General features: G+C 38.1%; 1 protein-coding gene across 2 annotated transcripts in view; it reads right to left on the bottom strand.

Moving 5' to 3' along the window:
- Positions 1–26,798, bottom strand: part of TAFA5 (TAFA chemokine like family member 5) — a 323,788-nt gene that overhangs the window by 185,686 nt on the left and 111,304 nt on the right. For both annotated transcript variants that reach the window (XM_075146176.1, XM_075146167.1), the window contains exon 2: positions 19,718–19,867. In XM_075146176.1, the coding sequence (XP_075002277.1) occupies positions 19,718–19,867 (150 nt within the window). The remainder of the gene's footprint in view (positions 1–19,717; positions 19,868–26,798) is intronic.

The raw sequence follows: 26,798 nt of genomic DNA, 5'->3' as shown, positions 1-26,798 counted from the left end.
TATATTTTATGTTGTATATTTTCTTCTTTTTTTTTTCTAAAACATGAACTGAATCAGAAATATTATTTCAAGTTTTTCTTAGCATTAGAACGGAAAGAGAATATTTTCAGCTACAACTTCATCTGAGCCAGAATCAAAAGCTTTCTGGCTTGACACCCCAAGCAAAGAGTAAGGATATTACAGAAGCTACACCCCAAATCTTTCATCTAACCTACAGACATGCTCTGAGAAAACTTTGCATCCAGACTTCAGTAGGACAATTCAGAATTACAGTGTAAGCAAGACTATCAACTTTTTTCAAACCAGGAGGTTCAAGATGTAATTATTTCAAGTTAAAAGTGAAGTTGGAAATGCAGCTTTGTAAGGTTGTAAACAGCCACTTTGTATAATAAAGTTAAATTATCATTGCTGCTCCAGTATTCACCTTTGCATACTGCATCTTAAAAAAAGTTAACTTCAGTCTTTTTATGCGATTATTTTTATTTACGTGCTTGTTTTATGCAACCTCTTTTTACATGAACCAACAGATTACAAACTGCTATTTGCAGCATCTCCCATGTGCAGTCCATTTCACCTGTATGCCAAAAGCTTCTCCATGTGGCTCGTTCCATAGTATTACATAGCCTAAATTACTCCATGAAAGGCATATCTATATGAAAAGCTAGAAAAAGTGAGAAATTCATGAGTTAATTCTGGTGTTTTTCCACAACAGACATAAACACACACAATGGAGGAGAAACAAATAACGTGTCCGAACGAAATACGACTTCAGAAACAAACTATTGTGAACTTGGAAGAGTAAGAAGTGTGGGTAGGGATCTAGTATTACTGTGGCAGGGATACAGAGGTGAAGGTCACATCCCAAGAGGAAATAAAGTTTCATTAATCTCACAGTTGAAAGAGCATTTTTTTTCTGATTTTGGTTTCTGGTTTTCATCCAAATTCACACAGAAATGATCCAAGTTTTCACAGGTATGTATACATGTTAATATTTTTCATATAAAATTCCCTATTCCAAACAAAAGCCTCCAGTAGATTATTAGTAGATTACAGTGAAAAGTACACTATTTAAAGTAATTGTGATAAAAAGTTAATAAATGGAAACCATTAATACAAAGAACTTCAGAATTCAAATTATTTTATACAGGAATTCAAAGCTCTTCTCCAAATTTCTTTCTTACGGGAAGCTTGTCACTGCATTGATTCCATCATTTTTTTATTATATCTATCTATCCAAAAGAGTACTGATCCAGTAAATTCAAATTCAAGGAAACAGGTTCATCAGCTTCAATAGCATTCTTAATTTGACTAAGAGGTTAAAGTATGTGAACCTTAAATTATAAGAATCTCAAGATAGTAATCATGTCTCTCTGTCTGAGTAGGCTTTTTTATTAATTTATAATGGGATCTAAACTTATGTTCATGTTCCAGATATAGTCATCAACATCTGAAAGAGAAGCAAAAACTACAGAAACCTTTCCATAATCCTTGCACACTGGACACAATGTCATTTTAGAATTTCCTACACAAAGAACTGGCACCACTTAATTCATAATAAATTAGTTTAGCCATTGTAATAGATGGATGGCCTCTTACACTGGTTTAAACCTGACTTGAGTCCTCTGGCTTGTCCCGGAAACTACACTCATGAGTATAATTAACAGTTTAGGACAATTACAACTGATAGGTTACTTTGTACAGTCCTGTCCAGTTTCTCTCTTGGAGACTTTTTTACTTGCAAAGTCATCCTCCACCAGGCAAGTAATTTTGTAGCAGAAGCACTAATTGTTGGGAAAGAGTTCTGTGTTTTGGCCTTTCAGCTCCTAATTTATTCACTCTAATGCCACATAACAATAGTAATATAAAAGGATTTTATATTTACTATATATTTATACATAAAATGTTATATATATATATATAAAAAAAAATTAATACAGAGGTAAATCTGAAAAACACTGTAGAATTACCACAAAATAAAATCTCATGCTGTGTAAAGTACCTACAGAACTAAAGGCAGCATGATACCCAGCATATACATTTTGTTTCTAAATACATAAAACAAAGAGTTCTATAATGTGCAAAGAAGTTAAAAACTAGCCGGACTCTATGCTACCTGTAAGAATACACCAAAATGTGCTAGATCAGTACCCGGTGCTGCCAACAAATGCAGACAATGCAGTTCATATCACTGGTAAAGGAAGCCAGCACCAACACAGCCCTTTTTAGTATATGATGGTGAAATCACAAAATAATTAAAGCCTGATTTGAATCAAAATGAACAAAGGTCAGGTACTTGAAATATTCATACAGACTGAGACTTCCACTTCTGAGGTCTGACAAATGTAAAATTGCAAAACCCAGTTCTTTTGCATAAAGAGTCTAAGAATTGCTCTTCAGGAAATCTAGTACTAAAAGTCTAGCAGTATTTTCCGAACAGTGAAGAACTACCCCACTATTCTAAACCCAGATCTCCTGCCCCAAAACTGTGAGGCTAGTATGCTTCGGCAGTTTATCTGCCTGCTGCCCACCACTTCAACAGAGAGCTGCCAACGTTCAAAGTGAAATTACTAACCAAGTTCTCTGCATTTGAAAATCTGAACTTCAGATAGAGACTGTATAAAAATACAGATTAAAAGAGACAAACAGGCACCTGTGGGAGTTTTTGAGGTCTTCTGAGATGAAAGGCACAGAGAAAACCTTGGTATTATTAGCTAAAACATAGTATATCCCTGGTCCAGTTTCACAAAGTCATATCACATTAAAATTGGGTTCCAGCCGCTTTGTGGGAAGCATTATTAGTCTTACCAAGGAAGCTTAAACTCCAGCTGGGCACAAATTGCTGATGCTCTTTCAGGCAGGCAACAGACCCTTCTAGAAGGACCCCATCAGGTATAATAATAATAATAATAATAATAATTAATTTATTATAATAATTAAATTATTATTATTATTATTATTATTATTATTATTATTATTATTATTATTATTATTATTATTATTATTATTATTGTAATGAAAAGGAAAATAACAAAAAGAGAAAGAGATAAAACTCAGGAAAAACTAGTGATGCAACTGCTCACCACCCGCCGACCGATGCCCATCCAGTCCCTGAGCAGCAATCACTGACCCTGGCCAACTCCCCCCGGCTTATATACTGAGCATGACATCATATGGTATGGAATCTTTGGCCAGTTTGGGTCAGCTGTCCTGGCTATACTCCCTCCCAGCTTCTTGTGCACCTCCTCGCTGGCAGAGCATGGGAAGCTGAAAAGTCTTTGACTTAGTATTAACACTGCTTAGCAACAACTAAAACATCAGTGTGTTATCACATTATTCTCATACTAAATCCAAAACACAGCACTATACCAGCTACTAGGAAGAAAATTAACTCTATCCCAGCTGAAACCAGGACAGACTTCCAAAACTTATGTCAAAATTGAAGCATTCTGACCTAAGGCTGTTAAAGCAAGAATGTAAATACGGAGTCTAGGGTAACTACTTTAAAAAAGCTGGTCAGAATTGGTCAGTATTCTTAGCAAATACTCAATGTTTTATGCTTAGCAAAATTAAAAATTCAGTAACACATGCAAAGCTGAAGCCTGAAGTTTAAAATATGCTTGCTGCTCTACGCAGAAGACAACTATGTTACCAAAGACAGCCTGTTCTTAAAATCTTTTAATTTCTATTACATATACCCCAGATAGTAAACTTTAAAAATATATTAAAAAAAAAGCTGATTATTCTCAAGGTCAGGAGGACTGAGTCTTCCAATTATGCAGGACTGTTAAAGGAGATATTTAAAATCTAAAGAGTAAAACAGTAATAAAGGAAAACATTAAAAATGATAATTGGATAGAAAACAGGTGATTTTTTTCCATTGGCTATTGTTATTGTAATGCCAGTGCTAGTCAGTGCATCAAAACATCCTATCACAACTGAAGAAAAAATAATTCATAGACTTTTCCTTCTTTTTTTTTTTAAATTCAAACTCCAAATCAGTTCTATTCTTTATCTGAAAACTGCAAAAATACTATTTTTTTTCTACCCCAAATAAGAATTTATTTCTCCATTGTGATGCACAGTCTAGACTGCTACATGTTCTCTTTGCTGCGATGAGCAACTTCTAGCCTTTGGGCTGACTTCATTCTATACTGCCCTGGCTCACTCTCTCCAACCTCTTTGTCTTTTGCTCTTCCCTCTTCCAGCTCTTTCCAAACACTCTATATCAAGTAGTTCTGCGCCTTTACTGTGCACCATACTGGTAGTGTCTTCCCTGAAAGCCCACCTTTTCATTTTGAGAATGCACCACTTCAGCAATAAATACTGCCCCACAGCTCTTTGACTGCTTCCGTTCTGTTGGTCCTGTGGTCCACATCTTCCCCTCCACAAGTCACTGAATCAGCGAACATTAGTGGGGAGCTATGTGGGAACGTTATGTGTGGGTTGGAGGAGATTTACATTGTGCAGGGCAACGGAGAGAGTCTGGACATGGGTCTGTGCTGAGCGACCTGATGATGTGCAGCAATAGCTGCTTAGTGCAGTGTCGGAGAGGCAAAGGAACACCACTGCTGTAGCATAAAGGTATTGAACAAAGAGGACTATGATATGCAGTAAAATGGGCATGAAGGTTGGAAAGTCAGTGTGTAACATAGGATACACGGAAATACTGAATAACTTTGGGTATAATATGGAGTATAGGGGAGAAGACATCGATGCCTCCTAGTTAACACATAGCCCATCAAAGGTATTGTCCAATTCTGTCTAATCCTCAGTGATAAAAAAAATTCTTCATTGATTGCTGTGGGGGGAAGAGCTTCAGGGAAGGAAGTGGGAATTAATTGGCTGGAAGTGAGTATAACTCAGGGAGGTTGATAACTGCCAGCTTAAGTTATTTCTTTATGTAAAATGAATTTAGCATGGGAGCTCACGGAATGAACAACAAACAGAAGGTACTTTTTTGTATGCTTTAGAAAAGATGGAAAGGACAAGAAAACTCTTATCACCTTCAGGCTCATCCGAGTTTTGTATTGCACCTCTTTATTTTAAGTATTCTGTGCCTTTCTTGTTATATGTGCCACTCTCCCTTCAAATGAGAGTTTGTTTCACAGTAAATAATCCTGTTTTGCACCAAGTCAAGTCATGTTTGCTTTCACAATCACAATACCACCTTTTTTCTTGCTGACTACAGCCTAGCTCTGATACCCTCCCTCTCCTCTAAGGAGAGGCAATTCTTTCCTTCATCCTTGTCATTTCTCTCCTGCCTAATCCTTGGGGTGCCACCTTGACTAGTTGTATATCCTCTTCCCTCACATTTAATTGGGGCTTAACCTTGCCCTCTCAAAAGGGATGAGCAAAGGTAGAGGTCCTGTGTGTATGCCCTCATAGGAAGGATGCTAGAGGAAAGACTGAAACTCTCAAAGAAATACTCTGAAACAAGTGGATGGAAATTTCACTTTCCCACTTCCACCTCATCTGAGAGTACAAAGAAGTTCGGAGGGCTTTCCTCCTTTTCCTACTCCCCACGATCTGGATAATTAACAAAAGGAAGCATCTACATATCCTTATTTCCATGTATAGCTGTACAAACAAGGACTCAGTCTGTCATTAGACTGCAAGTGCTTTTAGTCTGGGACTGTATGAAACTTCCTTATGAAGCATCTCGCATGCTTATGATATTGTAGAAATAATACAAAAGTAACACATAAGCAAAACAAGTTATGCAAATAAAAAATACAGTCATACCAAAAGTTTATTTATGATATGAAAATGCCAGCTTTAATGCCACAAACTTTTTTTCCTCCTGCAGTATGACCTCAACCCGTAACAGCAGGGGAAACCAGCTTCATCTCAAACGGGTAACTTTCTAAGGTTGTGTCTTCAAAGAGGGTATTTTCTTTGAATCAGCCCTCTGCAGAGTATTCTGAAAGAGCCATACAAAAGTGCCTAGCATTAACTATTCTGTACCAGGTGCTGGATGTAGTAGTGCTATTAATGTTGTCACTAATTTAGCAGTCAATTTTAACATTTTCTAGGAGTCTTCTGACACATCATCTATCATCACAGATATTAAACCTAAGGAAAGTTAAAAATAAAGTGGTATATAGCTTTAAAATGCCACTTCTAACCATATTATAGTCTTTCTTGATTCACTTTTATGAAACATATTGTTTCTTTGTTTATAGTTCTCTGTGGTTAATGAGATTATTTTGGGCAGATGGGGGAAGTACTCCCTGACCATGCTGCTTTCATATAGTGCCAGAAGTATCATTTAGCTATAGTTTTATCTCACCCATTGATGGGGGTATATGCAAAGGGTCGTCTCTCTATGAACTCTTGCACTCACTGGAGACAAACGTGTTGCCCTGACAGAAGCCCACCTTCACACATGAATAGTTTTGAAAGTTTCTCTTTCCCCCTCTTCTGGGGATAACTAGAACCTAGGATGACAAGCAGAGAGGGTAATATAAACATGCTACATTTTTTTCTTCAACTGCCTCTCATCAGTGAAGACAGTGACTTTTTCAGAAGGCTATCTGAGCAGCTGATGGCCTGAAGTGTTTACGCACATTACATTCAAGCAGAAAACCTACTGTGCTAGTCATCCTATGTTCTCTTTAATCCCATAAGAGAGAAAAAGAGAGAAACTTTCAGAAGGTGATTCCAATATTGATACTACGTGACCTCTGACATGCCCATCCAATATCACTGCCCACAGAGTGAGCTTACAGTGACCAAACTCCTGAATTTAGGAACGTCACGTTGACCTGTTGCCTGAAGGTAGCTAATGAAACAGACTGCAGTCAGGCTGCTGTGGTGTTGGTAGTGCTCTGCCACCAGAAATCAAGCACAGAAAACTCGATCTAGTGATGCAGTGCATACTTATGCTAATGCATAATACGTTCTCTAGTATTTTGTCCAGTTCAATTTAAAATGTCTGTAGTAATGTCTGAGGGGGACCGAGGGCCCAATTTGTCGGCCAGACCCATCCCACAGGGAAGTCTGCTGCCTCCCTGGGGCCCGGGTGAAGGACATTACTAGGAAGCTCCCTAGTCTCGTGCAGGCCTCCGATCACTACCCGCTACTGGTTATACAGGCTGGCAGTGAGGAGGTTGCAGAGAGAAGTCCCGAAGGGATCAAAAGGGACTTCAGGGCGCTGGGGCGACTGGTGGGAGGATCGGGAGCACAGGTAGTGTTTTCCTCGATCCCTTTAGTGGCAGGGCGGAACACCGAAAGGAACAGGAAAACTCATCGGATCAACACGTGGCTCAGGGGCTGGTGCCATCGGAAGAATTTTGGCTTCTTTGACCACGGGGAGGTTTACACGGCACCGGGCCTGCTGGCGACGGACGGAGTTCAGCTGTCTCACGGGGGAAAAGGATTCTCGCGTGTGAGTTGGCAGGGCTCATCGAGAGGGCTTTAAACTAGATTCGAAGGGGGACGGGGATAAAACCAGGCTCTCTAGAGAAGAGCCTAGGGACCGCACGCCATTGTCGGGGGAGAAATCGGCAGCCCAGCTCAAGTGCATCTATACCAATGCACGCAGCATGGGCGGCAAACAGGAGGAGCTGGAAGCCATTGTGCAGCGGGGTAGCTATGACTTAGTCGCCATCACGGAAACATGGTGGGATGAGTCGCACGATTGGAGTGCTGCAATGGATGGCTATAAGCTCTTCAGAAGGGATAGGCGAGGAAGGAGAGGCGGTGGGGTAGCCCTGTATGTTAGGGAGTGCTTCGGCTGTCTAGAGCTCGATGGTAGTGATGACGAGGTCAAATGCTTGTGGGTAAGGATGAGGGGGAAGGCCAACAAGGCAGATATCCTGCTGGGAGTCTGTTATAGACCACCTAGCCAGGACGAGGAGGCAGACGAAATATTCTACCAGAGGCTGGCAGGAGTCTCCCAGTCACTAGCCCTTGTTCTCGTGGGGGACTTCAACTTTCCGGAAGTCTGCTGGAAATACCACACGGCAGAGAGGAAACAGTCGAGGAGGTTCCTGGAGTGTGTGGAGGATAACTTCCTGACGCAGCTGGTAAATGAGCCCACCAGGGGAGGTGCCTCGCTTGACCTGCTGTTCACGAACAGAGAAGGGCTGGTGGGAGATGTGGTGGTCGGAGGCCGGCTTGGGCTTAGCGCCCATGAAATGGTAGAATTCTCGATACTTGGTGAAGTAAAGAGGGGGGCCAGCAAAACTGCTACCATGGACTTCTGGAGGGCGTACATAGGCCTGCTCAGGACACTGGTCGAGAAGGTCCCCTGGGAGATAGTCCTGAGGGGCAGGGGGGTCCAGGAGGATTGGACGTTCTTCAAAAAGGAAGTCTTAAAGGTGCAGGAGCGGGCTGTCCCCATGTGCCGCAAGAAGAACGAGCGGGGAAGGCGACCGGCCTGGCTGAACGGGGAGCTCTGGCTGGGACTCAGGGAAAAAAGGAGAGTTTATCACTTGTGGAAGAAGGGGCAGGCAACTCAGGAAGAGTACAGGGATCGCGTTAGGTCGTGCAGAGAGGAAATTAGAAAGGCAAAAGCCCGGATAGAACTCAACCTGGCCACTGTCGTGAGAGACAACAAAAAATGCTTTTATAAGTATGTTAATGACAAAAGGAGAGCCAAGGAGAATCTCCATCCTCTATTGGATGCGGGGGGGAACGTTGCCACCAAGGACGAGGAAAAGGCTGAGGTACTCAACGCCTTCTTTGCCTCAGTCTTTAGTAGTCAGAGTGGTTATCCTCAGGGTACTCAGCCCCCTGAGCTGGAAGACAAGGACGACGAGCAGGATAAATCCCCCATAATTCAAGAGGAAGAAGTTAATGACCTGCTATGCCACCTGGACATTCACAAGTCTATGGGGCCGGATGGGATCCACCCGAGGGTACTGAGGGAGCTGGCGGAGGAGCTTGCCGAGCCGCTCTCCATCATTTACCAGCAGTCCTGGTTAACAGGGGAGGTCCCGGACGACTGGAGGCTTGCCAATGTGACTCCCATCTACAAGAAGGGCTGGAAGGAGGATCCGGGGAACTACAGGCCGGTCAGCCTGACCTCGGTGCCGGGGAAGATCATGGAGTGGTTGGTTTTGAGGGTGCTCACGAGCCACGTCCGGGACAACCAGGGGATCAGGCCCAGTCAGCACGGGTTCATGGAAGGCAGGTCCTGCTTGACCAACCTGATCTCCTTCTATGAGCAGGTGACCCACCTAGTGGATAAGGGAAAGGCTGTGGATGTGGTCTACCTGGACTTCAGTAAAGCCTTTGACACTGTCTCCCACGGCATTCTCCTAGAGAAACTGGCGGCTCACGGCTTAGACAGGTGCACTCTTCGCTGGGTAAAAAACTGGCTGGACGGCCGAGCCCAGAGAGTTGTGGTCAACGGAGTTAAATCCAGTTGGCGGCCGGTCACGAGCGGTGTTCCCCAGGGCTCACTACTGGGGCCGGTCTTGTTCAATATCTTTATCAATGATCTGGATGAGGGGATCGAGTGCTCCCTCAGTAAGTTTGCAGACGACACCAAGTTGGGTGGGAGTGTTGATCTGCTCGAGGGTAGGAAGGCTCTGCAGAGGGACCTGGACAGGCTGGATCGATGGGCCGAGGCCAACTGTATGAGATTCAACAAGGCCAAGTGCCGGGTCCTGCACTTCGGCCACAACAACCCCAGGCAATGCTACAGGCTTGGGGAAGAGTGGCTGGAAAGCTGCCCAGAGGAAAAGGACCTGGGGGTGCTGATTGACAGCCGGCTGAACATGAGCCGGCAGTGTGCCCAGGTGGCCAAGAAGGCCAACGGCATCCTGGCCTGTATCAGGAATAGTGTGGCCAGCAGGAGTAGGGAGGTGATCATGCCCCTGTACTCGGCACTGGTGAGGCCGCACCTCGACTACTGTGTTCAGTTTTGGGCCCCTCACTACAAGAAGGACATGGAGGTGCTGGAGCGTGTCCAGAGAAGGGCAACGAAGCTGGTGAAGGGCCTGGAGCACAAGTCTTATGAGGAGCGGCTGAGGGAACTGGGGTTGTTTAGCCTGGAGAAGAGGAGGCTGAGGGGAGACCTCATCGCGCTCTACAACTACCTGAAAGGAGGTTGTAGCGAGGTGGGTGTTGGTCTCTTCTCCCAAGTAACTAGTGATAGGACGAGAGGAAATGGCCTCAAGTTGCACCAAGGGAGGTTTAGATTGAACATTAGGAGAAACTTCTTTACTGAAAGAGTGGTCAGGCCTTGGAACAGGCTGCCCAGGGAAGTGGTGGAGTCACCATCCCTGGAGGTATTTAAAAGACGTGTAGATGAGGCCCTTAGGGACATGGTGTAGTGGGCATGGTGTGTTGGGTTGATGGTTGGACACGATGATCTTAGAGGTCTTTTCCAACCTGTATGATTCTATGATTCTGTGTATTAGGCTTCTAGCCACTCCCTCAGAAAATTGTTCCACAATCTAATGTCACATAACCTCCAACCATTTTTCTATGCTGAAACTGCCATCAAAGCACGTAGATGAAAGAGGATTAGACTACACGGCTGACTGCTTAGGAGCGTCAAGGAACTAAAGGAAATGAAGCTGTTAGCATTGATGAACTAATGCGTCCAATGAACACCGGGAGTCTGAAGGTGTTGTCTTTCACATGAAATGTGAAAGCAAGGCACTAAGCATTAGAGGCAATTAAACTTCTCTCAGAACTCTTTGCAACAGTACCAGTGTTAACCCCTGGTTCCTGGCCACCTTCCAAATCACATAATTAAATTCTGCTTTCCTAAATATTTCCCTGCACTATCATTTAGAAAGACAGCCATCACTTAACCTGAAATGGTGTATTGATGCCAGGTTTAACCTCAAAGGAGGATGCTTATGAGTGAAAAGTAATTCCAGTTTGGTCACTTTATTATAGGTACAAGGCTTAGAGAAGTATTTTATCTTCAATTACATTTTATTTACACTTATCCCAGATCTATTCTCCTTATATATCTAAAGTGTTTCCTCTCAATCTGTGGTGTCTAATCCTTCAAAATCTTGTAGAAAATAATCTGCCAATGTGCTACATAATTATTTAAACCTAATTCTTCTACATCCCTGATTTGTTACCTCATAAACATTCTTAGATCATGGAAGGAGATCTATAGATCTACTTGCCATTAGGAAGCAGTTGATCGCTACCAAAAAAAAAAAAAAAAAGCTACTCAGCCTGAGAACCCATAAACCCATGCTAGGCCTGACTTTCAAGCTGTGATCAGTACTCACTCTCTGCTACATGACTGTTGAAGAATGAATTATGCTGTGGAAAACACTAGCATTATGCAAAAACTTGGTCTGCATCTTTATGCCACATCCAGTGACAGAATCATAGAATATCTCAAATTGGAAGGGACCCATAAGGATCATCGAGTCCAACTCCCTGCTGCTCACAGGACTACCTAAAAGTAAACCATATGACTAAGAGCATCGTCCAGATGCTCCTTGAACTCTGACAAGCTTGGTGCCGTGACCACTTCCCTGGAAGCCTGTTCCGACCACCCTCTCAGTGAAGAACTTTTTCCTAATGTCCGATCTGAACCTCCCCTGATGCAGCTTCATTCCATTTCCTCGTGTCCTATCACTGGTCACCAGAGAGAGAAGATCAGTACCTTCCCCTCTGCTGCCCCCCTTAAGGAAGTTGTAGACTGCCATAAGGTCACCCCTCAGCCTTCTCTTCTCCAAGCTGAACAAACCAAGTGACCTCAGCTGCTCCTCGAAAGTCTTGCCCTCGAGACCTTTCACCATCTTGTTTGCCCTCCTCTGGACACACTCTAATAGTTTGATGTCCTTCTTACATTGAGGCATCTGAAACTGCACACAGTACTCCAGGTGGGGCCACAGTCATTTGAGTTTAGGTACCAAACACTTCATAACATAGTGAAGCCCTTAACTCTTGTTCTTAATGAAAATACTCCTTTAGGGTAGTTACTGATCTGCTTGTTACCTTTCTAAGCAGTTGGGTTTTTTTTCATTGGTTGGTATATTTTTTGTCATGTCTTTGGTTATTCCTGTTTTGGATTCTCAGTCAGGAGAGGAAACCTAACTTATCTCCGTGTATTTCTTATAGACACATCAGTGTCACCATTGATGCTGCAGCTACTGATATATTTGTTTTACATTGCTCACTTTCTGTCTTGGAGTTGAACAGTGGCATTTCTTCCCCAGCAACACTTTAATCTCTACTTGACGCTTGACATTCATGACCAAAGAGAATAAATATATTTTATGTGAGCATGTTTATAAGATTTTACCAAGTTTATGATATTACTTGGATAAGAATTATTACTCAACTTGATTTGGAATGTCACATGTTGTCCTTAACAGTTTGGAGCAAGAAGCAAAGCAACTGGAATGAAATTCAACTTCCTATGCATTTCTAAATGAAAAGTGACCCACAAGGTGGAAATTGTCATAGTATGCCAGTACCATGCATAGGAAGGGGAAGCTCATGTGTCAGTAACTAGAAAAATCTACAGTTCTGATGGAGTTGTCTAGAGGCAACTGAATGAAAATAAGGCATTGTACATGCTTTGGTGCATCTGTAGGTACAGATGCAATTGTGACTGCATATATGGGAGTTCCGGTGAGGAAAAGGAGAAAGTAATTATTATTTCTTTAAGTCACATTGAAAACTAAGTTTTATACATATGTTGCTGGCAAATGCATAGCTGCTATCCTTCCCCCACTGCCTAAGCAAAGGAATATAGTTAAGGGTAGGTACATTTTTTTTTCCTTTAAAATTTCTAGGTAGGAGTAAATAGAAATTATTACATTCTAAGCTACAGCATAAGACAAGTACCCAATGGTTACTTCATAAATGATCATATACTATGTTTGGAACACTTCAGATACACCATAACAAAAAAGCACTAAAAGACTGCCAAAGCTCAAGAACGTATACTAAAACTTAAAATAAGGGTGTGTAAGCGATGACCAAAATATTATTTATTCCGTTCCTTGAAAGATATTCTAATACTGCAGTGCATTATTACATCGTACCAGTAACATATGCAGCATTAAATATGACCACTGGTTAACAAGTCCTAGGATTGTGTAAAAGCCTTGATTATAAACAAAACTGTTTTATTCTTTGGAAATTAACTCATGACCACAGTCAGAATATTCCCAGGCAAATATTAAACCACCACATACACATTTCTTTGCTATTCCATATGGCCTCTCACTCAGTAGTAATATTAAGTACTTACAAATTAGGGATTTAATTTTCAGGGGTGCTAGACATCTCCTAGACAGAAGGTCATCTGTACATACTGGCTGGTCAATGAGTTTAACTGTTTAGTGTACCTGAATCTTCAAAAATGTAAGAAAGTTAGAAACATAGAATCATAAAATAGTTTGGATTGGAAGGGACCTTTAAAGGTCATCTAGTCCAACCCCCCTGCCATGGGCAGGGACACCTTCAGCTAGATCAGGTTGCTCAGAGCCCCGTCCAACCTGACCTTGAATGTTTCCAGGGATGAGGCATCTGCATCTACCACCTCTCTGGGCAACCTGTTCCAGTGTTTCACCACCCTCATTGCAAAAAAGTTCTTCCTTGTAGCTAGTCTAAATCTACCCTCTTTTAGTTTAAAACCATTCCCCCTTGTCCTGTCACAACAGGCCCTGCTAAAACGTCTGTCCCCATCTTTCTTATAAGCCCCCTTTAAGTACTGAAAGGCTGCAGTAAGGTCTCCCTGAAGCCTTCTCTTCTCCAGGCTGAATAACCCCAACTCTCTCAGTCTTTCTTCATAGGAGAGGCATTCCATCCCCTTAAGTTATAACCTTTTCTGTGATTCTGCAACTGAAATGTTAGTATTGACAGTGTTTTTTGATACCCAGGCTCTCCATGCAAATAGAGAAAGGAAAAACAGAAAATGGGTGGTATCGCCTTTTAGACCCCAGGGAACCAGCAGAATTTTATTAGGATAATTTTTCCAAAATGTTCATTACAGGCAAAATATTCTCTAGTTTAAAGTAATTGTCACCCTTTCCAGTCTGTCAAGAAGAATAGCAAGATAAGCTAAATACATGTTCTAACCTGTTTAACCTCATAACTACCTAGCAGAATAGCCAATTGTTTTGCTACCACCATAATGTAATTAATACCATTTGCCCAGGATCAAATAGAATCATAAAATCATAGGATGGTTTGGATTGGAAGGGACCTTTAGAGATCACTTATTCCAACCCCCCTGCGATGGGCAGGGACATCTTTCACTAGATGAGGTGGCTCAAAGCCCCATCCAACCTGACCTTGAATGCTTCCAGGGATGGGACATCCACAACTTCTCCATTGTTCATGGAACAACCTGTTCCATCACACTTGTCTCACCACCCTCATCACAAAAAAATTTCTTCCTTATGTCCAACCTAAATCTACCCTCTTTTAGTTTAAAACCATTCCCCCTTGTCCTGTCACTACAGGCCTTGGTAAAAAGTTTTCCTGTGCCCTTCTTATAAGCCCCCTTTATATATTGAAAGGCCACAATAAGCTCTCGCCAGAGCTTTCTCCAGGATGAACAATCCCAACTCCCTCAGCCTTTCTTCACAGAAGAGGTATTCCAGCCATATGATCATTTTCATGGCCAAATAGTTCCCACTCTTCTCCTAGAGTTAAATCTTCCACACTATACAGTACTCTACTTCTGGCCCAGCAAAATGTCTATGTAGTATTATTCAGTCTCCTTTTAATTTCATATCCATCCAACTTTACCTTTTGGTTTTACTTGTTTTAAATTGACATATCTTAAATGCAACAAAGTTAAATGTATAATATTTACAGTGAGGAAACATTTGCAAATATCTGCAATAAAACCAGGATAAAATAATATAAATAGCACATTAACAAACATATGAAATATTGTAAATGTAAAAGCTAAAATTCCCATATCTGAAAATCATTATAGTCCTCTTTTTTTTCTTTTTTTTTTTTCTTTTTTCTTTCCCCAGGATGGGTAAGATCATTTAGAATGATGAAGCTCTCTAAGTATTAGGCAGTTTTGTTTCAAGTGCATGACCTAGGATTCTATTAATGATCAGTTCTGACCTCTACACCTCCCTGTAGACTCCTAGAGATAATGAGAAGAGCAGGGAATTATTGATCGAAACTAACGTGGCTTCCATGTGGATACTCAGTTTCTGTGTTAAACAAAATCAGTCAATGCCAGCTGAAAACCATGTTAATCATAATGTATGAACAAATTATATCAACTAATATTCTACAGAAAATAATATTGTTACAATGCTTGCAAAAGAATTAAAACTTTATTAAAACTTCAAAAAGTAAAAAAAAAAAAAAAACAAAACCTTTAATTCACAACATAAATTGTCTGAACACTTTGAATTCAGTTACCTGAGCTCCAGCTATTCCAAATCTAGGAATTTTGGATATCAGGATCAATGTCCTGGGATTTCTCATAGCACTTTGTGGACATAAAAGTATTCAGAACTCAAATTCAGAGCATGAGAATCTTCTCATCACAGAATTCAGGTAAGCAAATTAAAGATCCTAATTTTCTCAAGCAATTAAACCACTTCTCTTATACCACTTTTCCTCTCATCAACAGTTTCTATTTTCTGGAGAAAATTGCTGTTTATTTTTGAGCTACAAATATATATTGGACAGAATTACTGGAATCTATTGAACCTTTAAATATTCATCCCACTTTTCTCAAGTTAATATATTGTATTCTATGAAACGTTTTGGCATAACAAATTTTATTTTCAGATAGATACAATTCTTGTGAAAGAACGCAAACCATGGGTGCATGTGTATACACACTGTTATCAAAGACTTTTTGTCACTTGGTTTAAAACAAGTTTAAATTAGCAAAGGTACTGGACAAAAATAGAGAATAACTGCTATCTTCCAGTCTCTCACAGGCTCCAGCTTAAAAAACTGATGAAGCCTGACTGACACTCAGGGAAATTACTCTGGTGATAAACCAGATGCTATGTTGAAATATAATATCTTATCAAAGTAATGCAACTGAAGTCATTGCTATGGAATTTGATCTTAAAAAAGGGACTAGGGTATGCTAGTTGTAAATAATAATAATATAACTAAAAGTGCAGGCAAACTACTGTCATAATAACACAAAACCTACATTCATGAATAAATATTACATCACAACCAAACATACCAAATATACATTATGACTCTGTGGGTCTAGGAATGAAGCAATCAACACTAAATCAAGCTTGAAATCAGGGTGAATATTGATGCCATTTTTTCAGATTACATTAGCAATCTGCCATAGTTAAAGACGGCTAGGAAAAAAAAAGAGTAAATCAGTATTCTCCGTCATAGGGAAACATTTCAAGAAAATCTCTGTTCTTCATGCTTTGCTCAGACCAAGTCCTAATCACTGCATTTTCATTTTTAAGAATTCTAGTTTTATCTATCTGACATATACTGCCTTTCATTTCTGAGGAAAAGACCTTAGCTGATGTAGCAGTGGAAATCGGAGTGGCTTCTGGTAATCAGCTCAGGACTTACTTCAAGAACTACGTTGACAAGTGCAATCTCAGACAATGCTTGTGAGGTTTAAAAGCCCTTAAATTACTTACTCTTTTTGCTTCAATAATTGACACTTGCATTTCAGAACTCCAGGAAATATACAGCATAACTGAATATATTCTAAGGCACTTCTCTCCATTAAACAGTGAACAAATGATAGCCAGGTACAACATGATGCATGTTAAGGTTGTAAAAATTAATAGCTTTGGTACTGAATCTTCAAAACGCTCTCTTGCCAGAAGCTGTAACACAGTTGTTAGCTAATATTTTCTTGGTAGTAGGTTAGCAGGTCACGCTTACTATGCTTGCTTCTTCACAAGTGACTTTGCATTAATTATTAAAGGTCTAAGGTCTAATTCTGCTACCTTTACTTCAGAAATAATCTCATTAAAATCAAGACTATATAAAGAATAAAACTAAAAGAACCAAATCTTTGGAAAGCAAACTGGCATTAAAAAAACACTGCCCAATGAGATTTTTTTCTTTTTGATAGCGGAAATGAAATCTCAAATAGCAGTTACACTCTTAACATCAACTATAATATAAATAAAGAAAATTTGCAAAAGCACACTCTATGTCCTATTTAAGAAACCTCAGAGAAGGATTTATTTGTTTGTTTGAAAATTGGGATATATAAGAAAAAAGTGAATGGAATGTCTGCTAGAGGAAGATTTCTGCATGTGAAAATACCCTTCTTTACTGTAAAAAAAAAAAAAAAAAAAAAGTTTGGTTGTTGCATTCCTAAACCAGCAGGATGTGACTTAATATCAGAGACAAAATTAACTTTTCTCAGACATAATTTTAATTCATGTTCTGTCCAGAAGAAAGCATTTAGTAGCTGTTTTTGAAATGCTTTATTCTAGAAATTAACATAAACAGTACAGAAAAATTTAGTGAGTATTCTTTAAACTATGAGCCTGGTAAATTCACAGATGGAAACTTGTTAGTCAATGGCCAATTTATCTGCCAGCTTTATTTGCAAGCAGACGATTAGACACAAGATAAAGAGCTCGTTTATGCTTTCCTATATAATTGTGTTTATGGCATGTAAAACTATTTTTTTAACTTCATTCACGAATAAAACCTACAGATCAAAGATTTGGCTTGTGCTTCCTTTTTAATTTGGATACTTGACATACAGTTCTAGGTATCATTAATCTTTTTGAGCTTTGATTACAAAACGTCCCTAACAGTGTCCAGGAAAGCAAAGTAGCATGTCCCACACGTCTTGCAGTTATCATTCTTAGCAAATGGCTCAACATCCTAACTATAAACATTTCACAAAATAATTAAGAACCATGTTATTAGATCTTATTAGAACTATGTAGAAAAGCTTTAAAAAATGAATGATAATACTTGGACACATAAGTTAATGGGGAGCTCTATTTTTCAATTGATGAACTTCCCACTTATTTTTCAAATGTAGAGTATTACATAAAGAACCCTCTCTGATTACACAATACCTAAACATAGATCCTGTCATCCACTTCTCTGTTTTCATAAAATGATGATCAAGTACATTGAAAGCAAAAGCAGAATTTGAAATAGCCCTTCTTCGTGACTTCCCAACAAAATAAAGAATTCTTTTTTTTTTTTAATATTAAATGACCTCAAACCTTCCATACTTGGAAACTAAGCTAATATAGCAATTGGAGGATGAGGTGTAGTCATGTCTTCTTACTGACAAATACATTCTAGCTATCTAAAGTCTCATCACCACAGGTGTCTTAAGGCAAGGTAGGGAAACAGTAAGTACCAGAGAGTGCTACATACAATTTATCTTAGGCACTTAGGATGAGATAAGTTACTCTGAGAAGGTGCCTTTTGCTCTCCATTGGGTATAAAGAAAAACTGGAGTTACTAGTTTAGACAACTAACTTTGGATACCCAAGTTACAGCAAATGAACCTCACCATAGGCTGTAACTGACTGAGGAGAAATTGTGTTTAGTTCCCACCAGATGATGCAAAACTCGTATTTTCCCTTAGAACTTTGCTGTTTTAAAATGGGAAACATATGTTGAATTTTTTAATTGCTAACAAGTATTTTTGCTAAAGTTACAAACTATAAATGACACAATAAAATCATTCCTTTCTTAAGCAATTAAGTCTTATGATCTTACAATAAACCAGGAAGGAAGAGAATTACTGGATATAGTATCACTTTACAAAAGAGACAGCTAAGAAACTGTCTTACAGAGTACCAAAAACAGTGAAAGGAAAATGCAAAAATAGAATGTGCATGATGTTCTATATTTAGCTTTGTGGGTAAGCTCTGAAATGTCCTTTGAGCTGTCTTCTTTGATAATCACTGATAAGACCAAATTCTGAGGCAACAGTAGGGTGTTCTCAGCAATATTTTTATTTGAGGACTCAAACCAGTCAGTATTCAAAGGCAATCTGTGAATTTATTATAGTTCTATACATAAGCATCTTCTTTTTACTTTTATTAACTGAGCCTAAATCAAAACATACCGTTTTGCACCAACTATTTTCAATATGTCTACAATTTTATTTTTAATATGAATGCTTGCTAATAGCCTTGCACTGGCAGACCTGTCTTGAAGATTGTCCCGTTGTTAATGTCTTATTTAGCTGTAACACAGAAATTAATTTGTCCCAAAAAATGATTTCAAAGTGAAATATTTTCATACCTCCCCATATGTCAGCAGTTTTCCAGCTGCATGCTATCACTGCATCTGCAGTGAATCATACAGAATCATCATTTTAAGGAGAGAAGTAATGCTGGACAGTGAGGTATATTCAGATACTATATTCCAACTATAGTATCAGTGTTTTCTTCAACAACATTAACTATCACACAGGAGCAGTCACATTAGCTTCCCAGTGGCATAAAACCTTTGAGGTTCTTTTTGCAGTGTTTTTTTAATGTTATAAGGAATAAAAAGTAGGGGAAAAAAGAATGCCATTTTACTGCTGATCCTATCATCACATGCAAAATATAACAGCACCATGCCCTTAACATTCAACTGCATATCAAGCGAAAAGAAAAGTGAAAATTCCAATTAAAAAATTGTAACTGAAATATCTATACTGTTAGTCAGTAATACCCTTTTGAGGAATTTCAGTGGTATTGCCATTGCTAGTTGGGACACATGAAAATTTCTTCTATAGAGCTTTTATTTTTTTATGAGACACTACCAGTTTACACCACTCTTGTATTGGTAGAAACTGATTGAATAGATCTTTGCTTCTTACCATCAACACAGGCTGGCCTTGCTCTTGTTGTACCGGCAATCTGTCCTTTTTTACATGCACAGCGAGCTGTTTGTCGGGCTATAGTCCTTCGGGGCTGACTGCTATCTCTGTCCAAAGTAACAATCTCACATGTACCTGCAGCCAGTTGACCTGGAAAAAGAACCAGCAACAGGTACCAGAGTCACTACAGGCAATCTATTACAGCCGAATAAAGTCACGGCCCTATGTCACAGCAGACACTCCACAACAAATGGGCAGCCAGCTGATGGATATAATAAAACTGAGATGACATACAATTTTTCTTTGTGGTGGACATATGAAAACCCTGCAAACTGGTTCTGTCAGAAAATGATTATTGTTCCATAAAAGCCAGAGAGCTGAGGTCACACAGGTTACTTTTACTTATATTGGCTAAGTAAAGGAACAATCTGCTTTTACAGCAATGAAATTTAAATGGTGTGCTCTTTATGTACTTTCAGAAAAGAAATGATAAAGTATATGGAAAACAAGAAACTTCCCCACACGTCCATGAATATGATGAAGTCTTAACTGCTTTGCGTGTTGTTTTTGAAAGAAAAAGTCTTTCAAAGTATGCCCATGTTTGACCAGATCGTCAGTCCTTTGGCTCTTGCTTCATCTAAACTGAATGGTAATTCATTCTCTACCTGACTCGTATTTGAAGCAGGTGGTCTTTTTTCTTTTACTACATTCACTACGTAACCATTCTGCAAAGGATAGTAAAATGACACTGCCCCGTTAGCTCAGCAACATTTTTTGCTTTTTATTGATTTCTCCATTATATGTAGCTTTTCCTGAATACTAAGGAAATCCACACCACCCAATTCTGAATTTGGACCATGCTATAAGAGGCAAAAAAAAAAGTTGCAAAAAATTCTTTTACGAAGAATATTAATCTGAAGTAAATGTTATATATTTAAAATTATGCACTTCCTCTGGTACAACCAATAGTAGGCTACTGGTATATCAAAATACTACCTTTTACAAGCAAGAAAGATACATTATTGAATTTCAATGAGTAGTAAGACTGAAAAAAATCCCAGCTATCACTTTGTATTACATCTAATTTCTGGATTTTATGGTACAGTGGTAAATATAATTTCTTTTGGATTTTGTGTTTGTAGGCAATCAATTATAAACCTTCAATGAATATGTGCAAAAATATATCTGCAAATCACAAGCTTACTACATTTTGTTTTCATAGAAAAATAAAACAAGAATTTATTCTTATTATTATAAGAATTTGAAAAGAAAATATTTTCAAAATAAAATAAGATAAAAAGTTATGCAGTTTAAATAATATTAACAGTAAATTATTTTTATGCTGTTGAAATATTGAAAAAGAACGAGACAAGAAGCAGAAATTTTTAAATTTATATTAACATGAAAATTAAAAAAAAAACAAACAAACCACAAAAAACCCTGAAACATATATGAATGGCATTTAATTTAAGTCTAAAAGTGTAATAATATTTCTGTATACTGCATTTTTTCCATTCAGAATACAAGTTTACCCAGTGTATATATCCTTATCAGAACCAGCTTACGATGCTTCCTATTGTGAGGATACTGTTTTGAAACTGTCAGAATAGCAAAATATTGTAGGCTGTCAATAGCGTTGTGACTGGTTCACTGCTAAGCTACCTAAATTGTATGTTGCTGTGAATTACACACACTGCAGTGAATTACAACATAGTAAAACTGAGGATCTCAAAGATGAATATGGAACAAGGTACTCTACAAATTCATGCAAATATATGACATACATCTAAGTAATATACATTAGGCATTTATAAATACAGAAATTATATTCACGATAGTGAACACTATCACCATGGTATTTAATGGCTGCTGGCAACTAGACTTATGAGCTACAGTCAATTCTGGGTTTCTAGTCTTTTCCACCCACTCTGTTAATAAAAACATCTTAGGATAAACATACTGATGAGAGGATTTTTATCTATTATATCCTGTTTTTTTCTTTGTTTCTTCTGAAATCTTGGGTTAGAAAGTAAAGGTAAAGTAAAGTAAGAAAGATAGTGGCACATGATTTTCCATATAGGGACAAGAGAAATCCAGCTACACTGAAATATTTTGAACCAAAAAAAAAAAGCATTCTTTTTTCCCCCATCGATAAAATATTTCATTCTGGGTTGCAGGAGATGTATTGCTCCCAGGAACACAGCTGTCTTAGTAGATCATGTAAAAAAGATATAATCAGGGGTGTATTTAGATCTTGAGCCCTTAGGCATTTGAACATCATGATTACGGTCCTGCATTGAGAACAGAAATTGAATGGAAACCAAAGAAAAAGTGGAAGCATAAATATGATATGTGGAAGTGTTCCTGAGAGTATGGGTTGCCATATTCTCCACTATCTGTAAGTCTTTATACTATTGTTACTTTCATTAAAAGATACGGTAAATCATATAATCTAGGTGGATCATTATATAAAACCCCATTTCAGAGGAAAGGAACCAGTTTTACAGCACAGTGAAGGTGAATAAGGACTATAGTCAGAGAAAAAGAAGACTGAAGTTTTATGTCAAGATAATTTGTGAAAGCAAAAAGCTTTCCAGGGAATGCAAGCAGTGACTATCGATAAGGACACCTATAGATAATCTTTTTTGCTGTTGGACCTGTCCAGTTTTAGTTCTGCATAGGTTCATTTTGAGCCAGCTGGGCTATTTGTTTTTTATGTTTTTTATGACTGTTTTCAGCTGTTTATTTTGTTTAGAGATGATAATTTCTTCCAGGCATAGTGACCTCTTTTTTTTGATGAACTTCAAAAACTGGGATACCTAAATGAGAGCAATTGCTATACAAAGATAATGTCACACTGCCTTTCAAGGAATTTCGTGCAGCTATTAAAAATAAGGGAAAATTGGAAAGATTTTAAAAACATTTCATAGAATTTTTTTTTTTTTTAAGATAATTTCTCTGTTGCCATTCTTGTTTCTATAGTAGAAGAAAATTAAAAGTTATTGTAGAGCTGCAGCAGCTCTTCCCACATATATGACATAAATACTCCCTGGTCATTGTGTCACAGGGTGTAAAGATTGCAAGTATATTGAGCACTGCAACATAGTGTACATCCACTGTTACTTGGCTTTAGATGGCTGTAAAGCATGAGGCCCATCTCCAGAGAGACAGTCATCCTGTTGTAAAGCATGTCCTCTCTGTCTCTCATTAAGTAAAGGGTAAGTCTACAGGAGTACCTTACTTAGATGACATGTTTGCTACTTCTGCTTTTTAACAAAATGATGGAACAAAAGGAATATAGTTCTTGTAAGTACCAAGTTTCAAGAATTAGGATACCTTTAATTTTCAGGGAAGTTGACATAGTGACCTCTTTCAAAGATATTAATGAAAAAAGGCCATTCATCTGTGAGCCTCTGAACACTCTCCACTTCACTCCTAAGCACAGAGAAGAAATCTCCAGGCAGCAATGGGTGGAGTTTCACTGGAGCTTTTCCAGCTGAGAGATTAAGAGCCACAGTCTATGGAACAGTCATAAAGAATCCATATTTTCAGTAGATCGTTATTTATATACTTGCAGTACACAAAGCAATTCACCACCTTCCAACCTGAATGAAATAATCTTGGGGGAAAAAAAAAAGGCAAGCATCATCAGAGAACTCTGATTCATTCTAGTCTTGTCTGAAATTTTTCCAAGAAAAAATGTCATTTTGTATTATTTTATGGACCAAGCATAAAGATTGTTTCAGAGTTACCATGATCCAGTTTTCCAAGTAAATGAGTGGGTATTTCTTTGTTGCTGTTATTGTTTTAATATTTATTATATATAAAAAATATTTTATATTTTATAAATATTTATTTTATAAGTTTATTTTAGTAATTAAGACCTCACTGGAAGTTATTTGATTTTGTGTTGCCACCATCTGGTTTCTGTTTTCTAAACAGAAAAAGGTTCAGGTTCTTTAATGCTCTTCTATAATGTCGTACCGCATTCTTAAAATGCCAATTAATATGTCCCCCTCTCTCTCCCACCACAAGCACACATGCTTCTATACGGAATTCTTTCAGGAAAAAGGAAAACTACAGGATTCTTAATTAAACTGAACCAAAACCAAAACCAAAAATCCGCACAACCGTTAAAATTCCAAATACAATAGGATTAGGCTTTTGGCTTCTTGGCACCCGTGGACTTGTTTACAGTAATTGCTGTACTCAGCACCTATTTTGCTTTTTTCTGAATGAACTCCCATCGTGATCAATTCTGAAACTGCTCTCTGTGAGACTTTCATGGAAGTCTGTAGGAATCAGTGAGTTTAGGTACATATATTTAGCAAATGGCACAGGAAAGATCTCAAGGTAAAACTATTATATTTTTAAAAGTTCTTTAGTACTTACATTCTTGAAAGAAAAGAGTTTGTTATTGAAAAGTTTAAAAGTAAATGGCATTTTTTATGTGTATTACTAAGAACCCTCTGTCAACTATATGCCATTGCTGAAAGAATAAAGCTTTTGAAAGATCTGTATTGTCTGTCATAGGTAAAACCCTCAAATAGTAAATATTTTTGTACTACATGAAGGGTATCTGGGATAATATTTTAATTTTCTGTGGAGGAAAATATGTCTGTTCTCTAACAGAAAATAAAATCTGCCTAATCCACATTGAGTACAGCAAGTTATAGATATTATGAATTTTTAATTTATGCATGCTAAAAAGCTGAAGACTTTCCCCCAAATGTCATTTAAAGAAATAAAACCAGATGATGAACTCATGGTATCTGTGGGTACAATGAAAATAAAACTTGATCTAAATATACGGGTCTTTCCAGAGTTTTAGATGTCATGCTCATCCAGAAAATCTACTTCTGATTTGTACATGCAGGCTTATATTATAGTGTCAGTGAACAATTTTTCCATGCATCACCAATTTGATGCCTAGCAACACAAGCTCTTTTAGTTCAAAATGCATAAAGTTAGATGTTATTAAAAATCTTGGCTAGATTCAGATACTCTTTTGTCAGTGAACACAATGCAGGAGTTGTTTCAAAATCAGATCATAGGAATACATTCAGTAGTTTTCTATTACAATATTGAAGTCTTTCTGACAACAGAGCCATTCCAACTCCTGAGCAGGGCTGAGTATCAACAATTCCTACTGAAATAAGGGGGAACGTAAGCATTTAGTGTCACTCATGATTTGCAGTTTGATGTTAACGTGAATAACAAATATTTAAACACATTTCAATTAAAAAATAAAACACATATATTTAAGTGGAATTTGAATTTTTTTATGTTATATATCCTTCCTCAAAGAAAATGTCCTGAAAGAAGATCTCTTACACTGAACATCATCCCATTTCAGACAGTCCTATTACCTTTTCTTTTTCAATTTTAGTTCAGAATGAGAGAGATTATGGCAAGGAATTGGTTTGCCCCAAAGAACCACACTCGCCTTTAAGCTACAATAACAAAATTTGTGGAAATCCAGCTAGTATAAAATAAGAAAGAACAACTCCAACAAACCTTCTGAAAGAACATATTTAATCTAAAGTAACAGACCAGAATTGGCTCAGCTTCTGTAACTCAGTATGGGAAAAAACTGTTCAAATGAATCAGCACAATTTCAAAATAACTATCAAATAAGAACATTGTTACAATCTTAATTTATGCGATACAAGGGCATTTCAATTTTTCCATAGAATATATTCTTGGAAATACACTATTTCCCTTTTCTGTTGCTAAAGTCACTGACGTTGAAAGCATTTGTTTCCAAGATGTTTCGTATACCATTTAGGACCTTGTATCTTTCTACTGAAACAAATGTTGTGGCTGCTTAAGTAACAGACTACACAAAGCAATTCTTCATGCTAGTACAGTTAGACAACCTATTTAAAATAGTCTTGACCAGTTTTTCTTGAGGGTATGACTATGCTATCAGTAGAAGAAGACAGGACAATGTCACTGTCTGAAACAAAAAGTAACTAATTTGGATAATCATAATTTACTGGTGTAACTCATAGGTGCCCAGTAAACTAAAAAGCAGCAGACCAAATTATTCAAAACTTTCCATAGATTTACTTCATTACAGGTTGAGAGCTATATTTGGCTGGAATCAACCTTAGCATGTGACCTCTGTAGCTTCCCAATCTTAAAAGGAGTGATTCTGCATTTTAGTGGTATAAAAGAAGAGAATTTGTCTCAAAAGAAGTGTTTTTAGTGCTCATTTTATGAAGGGAAACTTACTGTAGAAATCACAGTTAAATAAAACTTACGAAAGCCGAGAGAAAAATACAATGAATGCCTTCTCCTTTTAAGCGTCAATTTAAGTATTTTCAGAGTTCTGCTGCAACAAAACAGTACATTATGTCCCCTTAGTAATTACTAATCTTATTGCAATTTTCAGACTACCACTTAGCCATCTCAAGCACATAAACAGCACAGACATTAGGAGGGTAGGAAAATAGCTTTCAGCCCTTCCATTCTGAAATAAGCAGTAAATTTTAATTAAGATAGATCCTACTCTTCTAAATAGTTGCACAGGAAAGAAAATAGAGCCTGTGGAGATTCAAGATACATTCAGGATGCGTTTTGAGATTTCTTTTTTTCCCAGATAAGACTAATGCCCTAACTTATTGCACCTGATGCTGCTATTGTACATAATTGCTTAATATTTTGTTGTATAATTCTGAATCATTTCCCCTATATCTTACTATTAAGAACATAACAGAAAGACAAATAAATGTAAAACCAAAGTTCAGTAAAAACAAACTTCAAGATTCAAGTTTCTGAAGGCAATTCTCAGACAGAATCGGTACAAAGGGGAATTCCAGACCAGAAAAGGCTTGAAAAATCAAGCCAAGGATGTATTAATAAATGCAGAAGCAAGGCATTTATGTATATGAACCTACTTTTAAATAAATGCCTATTTATTTGGTACACTACTTTAAAAAGTAATTCATACTAATCCCATGGCAATGTCATTTCTCAAATTCCTATACAGTCTCAGGTCAAAACCAACACATTTGATATGCTGCATTTTACGGAAAAGAAAGAAAAACACAGCTGAAGTACAGCATTGAGAGAGAAA

This window comes from Calonectris borealis, chromosome 1 (assembly GCF_964195595.1).
Source record: "Calonectris borealis chromosome 1, bCalBor7.hap1.2, whole genome shotgun sequence".
Lineage (NCBI taxonomy): Eukaryota > Metazoa > Chordata > Aves > Procellariiformes > Procellariidae > Calonectris > Calonectris borealis.
Note: the sequence above shows the minus strand (reverse complement) of the source record. Positions and strands in the feature narration are given on the sequence as shown.